The sequence below is a fragment of the Lygodium microphyllum genome, unplaced genomic scaffold, assembly GCF_053477565.2.
Source record: "Lygodium microphyllum isolate KBCC unplaced genomic scaffold, Lygodium_microphyllum_v1.1.10 scaffold_50, whole genome shotgun sequence".
NCBI classification, from domain to species: Eukaryota; Viridiplantae; Streptophyta; class Polypodiopsida; order Schizaeales; family Lygodiaceae; genus Lygodium; species Lygodium microphyllum.
In genome coordinates this window covers 316,272-328,326 of record NW_028229533.1, presented here as the reverse complement: position 1 = coordinate 328,326, position 12,055 = coordinate 316,272, and the positions used below count along the sequence as shown (strand labels likewise).

General features: G+C 41.1%; 1 protein-coding gene across 1 annotated transcript; it reads left to right on the top strand.

The window, feature by feature from the left end:
* Nucleotides 1-602: 602 nt before the first annotated feature.
* Nucleotides 603-10,957, top strand: LOC148008894 (pentatricopeptide repeat-containing protein At2g34400-like). The gene is made up of 10 exons (XM_087673936.1): nucleotides 603-817; nucleotides 1,206-1,450; nucleotides 1,620-1,630; nucleotides 1,726-1,830; nucleotides 9,429-9,472; nucleotides 9,593-9,767; nucleotides 9,851-9,979; nucleotides 10,298-10,493; nucleotides 10,663-10,673; nucleotides 10,769-10,957. Exons 1-10 carry the CDS (start codon nucleotides 603-605, stop codon nucleotides 10,955-10,957), a joined length of 1,320 nt encoding a protein of 439 aa, XP_087530062.1.
* Nucleotides 10,958-12,055: the final 1,098 nt, after the last annotated feature.

Sequence of the window (12,055 nt, the reverse complement as noted above, 5' to 3'; positions counted from 1 at the left end):
ATAATAATCCGTTCCTAACTGCACTAGGCTGACATTGTCGGTCCTAGGATTCCAATTCAAATCGAGTTTCATCTTTTTAGCAAGCGATCCTTAGGGTAGAAACCCTAGATCATTTCTCGCAAGTAAGTCCTATTTATTACAACTATATATATCATCTCTCACTTGACTTGGGTCTCACCTATATATATTAACTTTACATCAATATGAATCATTCTTTGGGAGCATGTTGTCGAACTGCTGCGCATCCGAGATGTGAAATCCACCAAAAAGGTTATGCTGAACATGGATCATTTGTCAAGGCACTTGCTTCTTATCATCACATGTAATTAGAGGATGTCTGTCTAGATGTTGTCAGTCATTGGACATGGGTTTTAACTATATTACAGTCAGCAAATAAGACTTTTACATATGGAATAAGTGGATCATTTTGGTATGCCATTAGCTCAGCCGTACAAATACTTCTTTTCGGTATCATTGCTATGGAAATTAAGCGAAGGGTACTAAAGGTTCACACTGTTTTGGAACTTGTTTGACATGCTGAGATCTGAAGGCTGGAGCTAATGGAAACTCATGATATTGTGCTAGACAATGGATTGGTGAACATGTATGCTAAGTGTGGTGCATTCGCAAAAGCAGAAGAAGTGTTTGATAAGCTAGCAATACCAAATGTTGTCTTTTGGAATGCTCTAATCTCTGGGTATGCTGACCTTGGCAATGCTGAAAGGGTTGTCAACTCATTCTGGGAAATGTTGGTAGAACATGTGGAGCCAGATAGTGTCACATTTGTTGTTATGCTTACTGCTTGTAGTCTTGCAAGGCGAGTGGAGGAGGGTTTATGTACTTTGATACTATGAGTGCTGTGTATGGCATCATCCCGACAAAAGAGCACCACATTTGCATGGTTGATCTTCTCAGCCATGCAGGGCAGTTTGACAAGGCAATAATCTTGAAGGAACCGATTTATTAAGTGGAAGGGGATTGTGAATAGTAAATGGAAGAAAAAAAAAAGGCTATTTTTGGGGGGAAAAGCTTATTCGGAGGCGCAGAGAAAACTCTGCAATTCAAGGAAGAAAAAGCTTAGACCAAGGGAGATGCTAGAGAGGATGACAGAGAAAGCCAGTAAAGTGAGTATGCTCAAATGGGGCAGAAACATTTCAATTTCAAGAAGTGGAATAGCACTGAGGTGATTGATGCTTGTTACAAAGGAAACCAGGAATGTTTCTCTCTGATCGTGGAATTCGTTACATCCTGCAGTGTGGAATTCGTTGCATCCCGCAGTGTGAAATTGGCACCGAACGTTTGTGTAATCGAATGATTGAACTAGCACATGACATAGATGTTTCAGTTGCAGTTCGTCAGTATGAAAAAGCGATAGATGTCGTTGGGACGGAACCTTGCGGTACTGAACTAATGCTGAACGGAAGGATGAGCCAGGGAATCAGAAGTGCAGGTAAAAAGAAGGCGACATATAACAAAATTCTGACGGAGCTCATTACCTCATCGGTCTTGTCAGATTGATTGTGGATAAATGGATCACTTACAAAAATCAATTGTGGATAGAACTTGAGGGTGTAGAAACTCTTAATAGTGTGTTTGTTTTGTTGCTACGAATTGATCAGAATTGCTCAATGTAACCTTGCTTTGATCTGGGCGCTTGGATCAGCTTCTTTCGTGCGACTTACCTACAGTTAAAGAACGTTTGAGATATTGAAAATCTTTACACAGCAGCTGCCCATAGCTGAGGAAATTGATCTCTATTGGGTTCCATTACAGACAAAAAATTTCAGTGGTACAGATATGCAAGTGATCTTAAATGATACTCAAATGAAGGTAGTCACAACTGTTGAGATGATGCAAGCATTTAAGGGCACATAATCTGTCATCTGCAGATGTTCAGCTGTTAGAAGTACCTAACTTTTGCACACAGAGAGCCACCGAAATCCTTGACGAGTAATATTCAAATCTTTGGATGTTGCAGGATGATTAAGTGATGTCTGAAGGGGTTATTGACTTCCCTCTTGTGTGGATCAAACTACATCACTCAACCCATACATTTCATTGGACTACGAAAATTTTACTGGTCAGTCTGGAAAAGATTGCAGCTGTACAAGCTCTACAGCTACATAATGTGGAGAAGACAAAAATGTTCCATGATCATAATGGAGTCAGTAAATTTCTAAATGTTTTGACAAAGGCATGCTTTTACTATGCCACCCTACGAGTTAATGTGTGTTGTTGCTGGTGGATCTTTCTTATCAAAAATAACACAAAACATGCTGGGATTGATTGCATTGAAGTACCCTGGAATCCTGTATTGAGCTTTACAAATGGTGAAGAGCTTTTGCATTTTCAAAAGACTGCATCTATACCTGGAAAAGGGCTACTAGCTCAACTGGTCACTGTTAAAATAGTGACAACAGCTTTGTACAAAGGTTCTGGATTGAATGCCGGCAGAATCAGAGGACGATGTCTGACTATCAATAACAGAAAATTTTTGATAGTATGCATATATATATTTTTTAAAAAAATCGACTTTAGTACAATTCTATGAATCAATTTCCTTGATACCTTGATTCAAACACAAAGCTTGAAGACAGATTGATTATGCATATATTCAACTCCTATGAACTGAAAGCAACCAGACATTGAATGATGAATTCTATGCTTAGCTAAAACTTGCTTTTGATCTTATCATTCCTGCATAGATGAGGTCTCAAGGATCTATTACTGCACATAGATTCTTTCATCTTCGCATATTTGCTGATCTTCTATCCAGAAATTAGTCAAGGTCTTCTGTAGACACGACTTTGCTTTGCTTTGACAAATCCTTTGACATCTTTGGTGAACCCGACGTGAAAGCGTCGCAGAAATTTCAGGATGGGAGATACTTCAGCCTCTATTTCAGCCTCTTCCACGATTCCAGCTGCGTCTTCTACTTCAGCGCCATCAATGACTGTTGCGTCAAGTACTTCAATAGAGGATCTAAAGCAGATTTTTCAGAATATGTCCATGTATATGCAGCTCCAAAATCAGCAGACACAATTGTATATGCAGCAGCAGCAACAATTGCATCAACAACAGTTGTCTCAGCAAAGGCAACTCTATTCGGAGCAGGAGAATGCAAACAGCGCGACTAAGGCGATTGAAGCAGTTGAGAATGAGAAGAAGCTATTTGATGGCCGTAATGTTTCAGCATATTTGAAGACATATGAGATCAAGATGGGTTTTTTTGGAGTTCCAGCTGGACTTATGAGTAAGTACTTCCTTCGTCTTGTCACACCCGCCTTAAGGGCGAAAGTGACTGATCTTTTTATTCAAAATACACATTGGCAAGATTTTAAGAAGGCCCTGAAAGAAGAATATTTCCTTGAGGACTTTGGTATGGCTACTCGGCGGTCATTTCGAGAGTGGGTCTACATGCCAAACAAAGGTCTAGCTGCTTCGGAGTTGATTCGAGAATTTGAAGAGAGGTATATTCAGCTTGATGCCATTGAACAAAGAGCATTGGATGTTGAAAAAGTTGAGCTTTTTTGCAAGCTGCAGATCCTGCTCTTCAGGAAGAGTTGGGTGAACTTCTTGAGGATCGCAGAAGCCTATGGGTCTTAAAACGGATTGGTAGGATGCCCAGGATGCAGTCTCGACTTTGACCAAGAGGAGGATATGGAAGACTCGCCTACAGAATGGTTCCATGACACCGACACCATCATCTGCTCCTATGCCTGCTTCTATCCTTGTTATTTCTTCTCCTCCTCAGCCAGTTTCTTGGCCTATGCCAGTGCCTACTGTTTCCACTCCACCTATTCCTCCTGTTCCACGATCGATGCTTGCACCTTCTGCTCCAAAACCATCCGCTCCATCGGTGCCTACCTCTCTTGATGACATAATCAAAGGCATAACAGATTTGCCACTGGAGTCAGTTAAAGCGGAGTTGGTGGGAAAATTGAAAGAGCAGTTTGCTTCGACTGCGCCTACTACTTCTTCTAGTGCTCCTACTGCACCTAGGAATGCTCCTAGTGCACCTAGGAGAGATCGGAGATGTATTTGGTGCGATAGTATGGACCATCAGCATTGCAGGGATTGTGAATCTTTTCAGGATGCAAGGAGGAAGAATTTGGTATATTGGGGACAAGATGGTAAGATTTGGTTGACTCAGACAGGAGCTCCACTTGCTACCAACTTTGGTAAAGGTGGAATGAAGAAGTTAGTGGATGACATGGCTACGCGTACTTCTTATGTGACAGCTAGAGGTGATGCTTCTGCATATGGAGTCCAGATTGAGAAGGGATCAGAGACTCAGTCAGCACTATGGACTTATGCTACAGAGACTACAAACAAGGGAAAAATTCAGCAAACTGTTTTGACTAGTGCAGGCTCCAGCATCAGATCAGAGACAGGTTGGGATTCACCTATTGACAGGTACTCTATTTATGCTTATTTGGCTAAGTCTCATGGAGCAGATGTACTTGTTGAGGAGAAGCGTAAGAGGGATGAAGAAAATCCAAGTGCAGCTAAGAAGACTAGAGGGGGTGAGTTTGTTACACCACCTACTGCAGGGCCATCTTTGAGACCAGGGCCAGATCGACAGATGGAAGATGCTCAAAAGAAAGAAAAGAGGCAAGAGCCTAGAGAGAGAAAGCAGCCAGGGTTTAGATTGATGTCCGATATTGAGACATCTACAGACATGAAGAAAATCTTTAATGATAAGATACTTGGCAGTGAGGTGACTTTCACTATTTCTGAGGTTTTGGGCATCTCGAAAAGAGAGTTTCAGGATCAGTTTCAAGAGGTCCTGAAGAGGAAAAGACATGCATTGCCTACCACTGCTACACAGGGAGTTTTGATTGGGGAGTTGGATGAGGATGAGGATGAGGTTATGGTTGAGAATGCTTCTGTTTTTCTGCAGGTAGAGAAGAGGGTTCAGCCTATGCATTATGCTGAAACTGATGAGCCTGTCTTGATACCGCGTAGTCACTTTTTGCGGAGTCATTGGGCTAGGGCAACTACAGAGACGATGGTAAAGATTGGAGAGAAACAGGTGCCTTATGTTGCTTTGGTGGATCATGGTTCAGAGATTAATCTCATAGTTCGTGGAGTTTATGAGAGTAACAGATGGCCTATGGATGTAGAGCATGGGTGGCATATGAGAGCCGCCAATAACACTGTAGGTGATTTGTATGCTGCCTGTCCTAGTGTCAGGGTTTCTATTGGTGATGTAGAGGAGGATTTCCATTTCTTTGTGCAGGATTCATGCTCTTATCCCATAATTCTTGGACAGCCATTCATCACAGAGATGCGCATGGAAACAAAGGTAATGGATGATGGATCTGCTTACGCACGGATTCGTAGTAAAGATGGTATGAGAGCAGTTCAGTTTATGACTGTGTGTGTGAACCATGTTAGAAACATGGATACTCTCAGAGATGCACCTTTGCCCACTGTGAGGGATTCAGGTTTTCATTAGGTACTGCCGTTTCGCGAGACGACAATGGTACAGAGCAGAGGAGATTGGAGTTCTCGCCTCGTGGCAGCAATGTTTTCTCCTCCGGTTGTGTTGGGATTTCAACAAACAGTTCGATGAGCTATCAGAAGATTTCTAGGTTGCCTAGAGCTGCCAGGCAGTACATATGCAGGAAGGAGAAAAATTTGAAAAATGCAAGAATTTTAGAGGATGATGAGCACATAGATGGGATGTATGACAGTATGATTTGTGCAGATACGATGGAAGAGATGAAAGATATGCTGAAAACTGATATGCAGAGTTGTCACAGTAATGTATTAGTGCAATCCTTGGACATGTTTCATGAAATTGCAGATTTTGTGTCACAGATTGAGTCAGAGGCTGAGGTGGCTCAGCAAAAAGTGTTGAGTGCTGAAGAAATTCAGCAAACAGAGTTTCCAGTTGGTTATGATCAGCTTTCAGAGACACAGAGGGCTGAAAACTTTCAGCCAACAGAGTTTACTGCTGAGATATTTCAGCATCCAGAGTTTAGGGCTATTTCTATGCAGTCCATAGAGCAGAGGGCTGAGGATATTCAGCCATTGGAGTGCAGAATTGCTGATTTACAGCAAGATTTGAGTAATGCAGAAGAGCATAATGAAGCCAGGGTTGACACAAAATACAAAACTGTGGATAAGAAGGTGAAGCCGGTAGCTGTACCGCTTCCACCTGACAGTGATCAGCAAATAGAGAGGGCTGCCAAACAGCCAATTTTGAGGAATCCAAAGCATATTGGTCATAAATTTTCAGTAGAGACTCTTGCTGAATTGAAAATTGGAAATGGTGATTTTTTGTTACCCATAGAGAAGCAATGCTTTCAGGAGATGCTTGAGCGACATGGAAGGGGATTTTCTTTTTTCCCGCATGAGATTGGATGTGTGAATCTAGATATTGTTGCTCCTATGGTCATTTTTACTATTCCTCATATTCCATGGAATCTTCGACCTATTCCAGTGCCTAAAGCACACCTGCCAAAGATGATTGATTTATTGAATGAGAAAATCAGGATGGGAATTCTTGAGCCTTCATCTGCACCATACTCAAACAGGTGGTTTATAGTTCCAAAGAAGAATGGTACTCTCCGATTTATTCAGGACATGCAGCCAGTAAACAGAGTTACTATCAGGAATGTTGGTATAGGTCCAGTTGTGGATGAGTTTGCAGAAGCATTTGCTGGACGTGCCATCTATTCTTTAGGTGATTTGTATTCAGGATATGATCAGTTTCAGCTGGCTTTGGAAAGCAGGGACATAACCACCATGACAACTCCTATTGGGCTTGTCAGGATGTGTACCTTGCCTCAAGGTGCCACTAATTCTATTGCACATATGATGAATGCCATGCATAAGGTCCTTCGTGATTATATACCTCAGCTTACTATGCCTTTCTTGGATGATGTGCCCATTAAGGGGTGTGCAGAGGAAGAGAAGAATGAGAGTCTAAATGAGCAGGGTTGCAGATACTTTGTGGCTGATCATATTTCAGCTTGTGAGAAGATTTTGGCCAGGTTAGAAGAAGTGAACTTGACACTTTCAGGGCAAAAATCTATTTTTGGAGTGAATGAGGTTGTCATCGTTGGACATATGTGTGGGTATTATGGCAGGAAACCCTCAGCTGATAAGGTGGATGCTATAGGCAAGATTGCGGAGTATTGTTCTACCACTTCAGAGGTACAGAGATTCATTGGAGCTTGTGTGTTTTATATGATTTGGATATCTCATTTTGCACACATAGCAGATTGTTTATATCAGCTGCTTCGAAAGGGGCAGAAATTCTATTGGGATGAGAGCCACACTAGAGTGATGCGGAAATTGAAGAAGTTATTGCAGAATGCTCCTACTCTCAGGAAAGCGGATTATAATTGTGGAAAGCCTATTGTATTGATAGTTGACACTAGTCCAATTGGCATAGGTTGGGCTGTGGGTCAAGATGATGCAGATGGAAATAGGTATGGTATTCGGTTTGGGTCAAAAGTCTTAAACGAGAGACAGAGGAGATATCCACAAATTAAGAGGGAGTTACTGGGGATTGTTACGGCTCTCAAATGTGACAAGGAGTACTTTATTGGAGCTTCAGTTGTGGTAGAAACAGATTGCTTGCCATTGATTGGTATGATTACGAGTTGCTCTACTCCGGATATAGCCATGTTGAGATGGATTGCATACATCAAGTCATTAAATCCGGAATTTAAACACATAGCAGGGAAGGATAATCCAGTGGCAGATATGTTGTCTAGAGCCAGATATGATGATGAGGAGATGCTATTTGCAGAAGAGGATGATGCAGAAATTTCAGCCACTATGGTTGATCATGTTTGCCATGTCTATGATATTATGGCTTTCATAGAAGAACTCTATGCTAGAGATTGGTTGCAGATTGGCAGGTACCTTAGTACACTAAGCAAAAGAGATGAATGGACAGATGAAGAGTTCAAGAAGATGAGAAGGAAAGCCTATGGTTATTTTCTCAAGGACAGATTTCTTTGGAAGCATCCAACGAAAAGAGACGGATTACCTTTGCGGGTTGTCTGCGATAGAGAGACACAGTTACAGGTGATGAGGGAGTTTCATGAGAGTCCTTGGGCTGGTCATAGAGGAGTGTGGGCTACTTATGAGAAAATCAAGGAGAAATATTGGTGGAAAGGCATGTATAGAGATGTTTCTCACTTTGTTGAGACTTACAGAGACTACCAGATGTATTCGGTAGTGCATCATCGAGATGAGCTTCATTCGACCTATCCGCTATGCATTCATTATAAGTGGGTAGTTGATTTGGCTACTATGCCTATGGGTCTATGGTAGATGAGATACATTGTTTTGGCTAGAGAGGATCTTACCAATCTTATTGGAAGAAATTTTCTGCAGGTATGGTTGTGTGGGTAAGATCACTGCGGATCGTGGTGAATTGGATGCAGATGAAGCTAGGGAGTTTTTCTCTCAGCTAGGAATCAAGTTGGCTCTAACTACATCATATAATCCAGAGGGAAATGGGAAGAGTGAAAGAGGGCATCCGCCGATAGTGAAAGCATTAGCCAAAGCATGTAGAGGACGGATTGGAGAATGGCCGAGACTTCTACCATTTGCTTTGTGGGCTGATCGTAGCACTCACAGTGTTATCACAGGATATATGCCTGCAGAGTTGATGTATGGTCAGAAACCTGTTATGCCGACTGAGACTTGTGCTTTGACTTGGTCAGTTTTACCTTGCCAAGAGGATTTGACAAGAGAGGAGCTCTTAGCTCTTCGGATTCGGCAGTTGGAGAGAAGACCAGAGGATATTCAGCTAGCTATTGACAGCTTGAAGGCTGCTAGACTAAGAAATATGGATAGGTTTGACAGCAGGCATCGCTTGCGGCCTAGAGCAATAGAAGAGGGAGATTGGGTATTAGTCTTTGATAGCAGCCTTGAAAATCATCATACTGCACTTCGAAAGATGGTGAAAAGATGGTTTGGGCCATATATAGTCAGACATGTCTTTGATAATGCAACATATGAGCTGACAAAATTGGATGGGACAGTGCTTAGAATGCCTATTGCTGGAAAAAGAATCAAGATTTTCAAGAAAAGAGATGATGAATATTACGCATTGGAAGAATTTTCAAGAGAAGAGCAACGAGAAGAAACTCCAATGGAAGAGACAGATGATATGACAGATAATCTTGTTGATATACCGAAAATGCATAATGAAGAGATTGATCTGTTTGTGGATCTTGATGATAATGATCATGGGTAGTTGGCCCATCCGGAGGATACGCAGGATTAGAGGGGGTGGATGTCGAACTGCTGCGCATCCGAGATGTGAAATCAACCAAAAAGGTTATGCTGAACATGGATCATTTGTCAAGGCACTTGCTTCTTATCATCACATGTAATTAGAGGATGTCTGTCTAGATGTTGTCAGTCATTGGACATGGGTTTTAACTATATTACAGTCAGCAAATAAGACTTTTACATATGGAATAAGTGGATCATTTTGGTATGTCATTAGCTTAGCCGTACAAATACTTCTTTTCGGTATCATTGCTATGGAAATTAAGCGAAGGGTACTAAAGGTTCATACTATTTTCGAACTTGTTTGACATGCTGAGATCTGAAGGCTGGGGCTAATGGAAACTCATGATATTGTGCTAGGCAATGGATTGGTGAACATGTATGCTAAGTGTGGTGCATTTGAAAAAGCAGAAGAAGTGTTTGATAAGCTAGCAATACCAAATGTTGTCTTTTGGAATGCTCTAATCTCTGGGTATGCTGACCTTGGCAATGCTGAAAGGGTTGTCAACTCATTTTGGGAAATGTTGGTAGAACATGTGGAGCCAGACAGTGTCACATTTGTTGTTATGCTTACTGCTTGCAGTCTTGCAAGGCGAGTGGAGGAGGGTTTATGTACTTTGATACTATGAGTGCTGTGTATGGCATCATCCCGACAAAAGAGCACCACATTTGCATGGTTGATCTTCTCAGCCGTGCAGGGCAGTTTGACAAGGCAATAATCTTGAAGGAACCGATTTATTAAGCGGAAGGGGATTGTGAATAGTAAATGGAAGAAAAACAAAAAGGCTATTTTTGGGGGGAAAAGCTGATTCGGAGGCGTAGAGAAAACTCTACAATTCAGGGAAGAAAAAGCTTAGACCAAGGGAGATGCTAGAGAGGATGACAGAGAAAGCCAGTAAAGTGAGTATGCTCAGATGGGACATAAACATTTCAATTTCAAGAAGTGGAACAGCACTGAGGTGATTGATGTTTCTTACAAAGGAAACCAGGAATGTTTCTCTCTAATCGTGGAATTCGTTACATCCTGCAGTGTGGAATTCGTTGCATCCTGCAGTGTGAAATTGGCACCGAACGTTTGTGTAATCGAATGATTGAACTAACACATGACATAGATGTTTCAGTTGCAGTCCGTCAGTATGAAAAAGCGATAGATGTCGTTGGGACGGAACCTTGCGGTACTGAACTAATGCTGAATGGAAGGATGATCCAGGGAATCAGAAGTGCAGGTAAAAAGAAGGCGACATATAACAAAATTCTGACGGAGCTCATTACCTCATCGGTCTTGTCAGATTGATTGTGGATAAATGGATCACTTACAAAAATCAATTGTGGACAAAACTTGAGGGTGTAGAAACTCTTAATAGTGTGTTTGTTTTGCTGCTACGAATTGATCAGAATTGCTCAATGTAACCTTGCTTTGATCTGTGCGCTTGGATTAGCTTCTTTCGTGCGACTTACCTACAGTTAAAGAACGTTTGAGATATTGAAAATCTTTACACAGCAGCTGCCCATAGCTGAGGAAATTGATCTCTATTGGGTTCCATTACAGACAGAAAATTTCAGTGGTACAGATATGCAAGTGATCTTAAATGATACTCAAATGAAGGTAGTCACAACTGTTGAGATGATGCAAGCATTTAAGGGCACAGAATCTGTCATCTGCAGATGTTCAACTGTTAGAAGTACCTAACTTTTGCACACAGAGAGCCACCGAAATCCTTGACGAGTAATATTCAAATCTTTGGATGTTGCAGGATGATTAAGTGATGTCTGAAGGGGTTATTGACTTCCCTCTTGTGTGGATCAAACTACATCACTCAACCCATACATTTCATTGGACTACGAAAATTTTACTGGTCAGTCTGGAAAAGATTGCAGCTGTACAAGCTCTACACCTACATAATGTGGAGAAGACAAAAATGTTCCATGATCATAATGGAGTCAGGAAATTTCTGAATGTTTTGACAAAGGCATGCTTTTACTATGCCACCCTATGAGTTAAAGTGTGTTGTTGCTGGTGGATCTTTCTTATCAAAAATAACACAAAACATGCTGGGATTGATTGCATTGAAGTACCCTGGAATCCTGTATTGAGCTTTACAAATGGTGAAGAGCTTTTGCATTTTCAAAAGACTGCATCTATACCTGGAAAAGGGTTGCTAGCTCAACTAGTCACTGTTAAAATAGTGACAACAGCTTTGTGCAAAGGTTCTGGACTGAATGCCGGCAGAATCAGAGGACGATGTCTGACTATCAATAACAGAAAATTTTTGATAGTATGCATGTATATATATATTTTTTAAATCGACTTTAGTACAATTCTATGAATCAATTTCCTTGATACCTTGATTCAAACACAAAGCTTGAAGACATATTGATTATGTATATGTTCAACTCCTATGAACTGAAAGCAACCAGACATTGAAGGATGAATTCTATGCTTAGCTGAAACTTGCTTTTGATCTTATCATTGCTGCATAGATGAGGTCTCAAGGATCTATTACTGCACACAGATTCTTTCATCTTCGCATCTTTGCTGATCTTCTATCCAGAAATTAGTCAAGGTCTTCTGTAGACACGACTTTGCTTTGCTTTGACAAATCCTTCGACAATGTGTTGTGTATCTCTCTCTCTCTCAACATGGTATCAGAGCTATGGATGCGTAGCAACAACAAGGAAGATAAGTTGTTTCATTGTTTATACTTGATTGAATTCTTTGCACAAGTAATGATTTGATACATGAACTTGTTCAAATTAGAAGTATTAGTTAATTTTGTCTTTAAAAACC

Bases quoted from the DNA above. Each gene is read 5' to 3' on its own strand.
- LOC148008894 (XM_087673936.1), top strand. From the start codon at position 603: ATGTATGCTAAGTGTGGTGCATTCGCAAAAGCAGAAGAAGTGTTTGAT. The intron at 9,768-9,850 runs GTTGTCAACTCA...TACTGCTTGCAG, and splicing joins ACCTTGGCAATGCTGAAAGG to TCTTGCAAGGCGAGTGGAGG. The intron at 9,980-10,297 runs GCAATAATCTTG...TACATCCTGCAG, and splicing joins GTGCAGGGCAGTTTGACAAG to TGTGGAATTCGTTGCATCCT.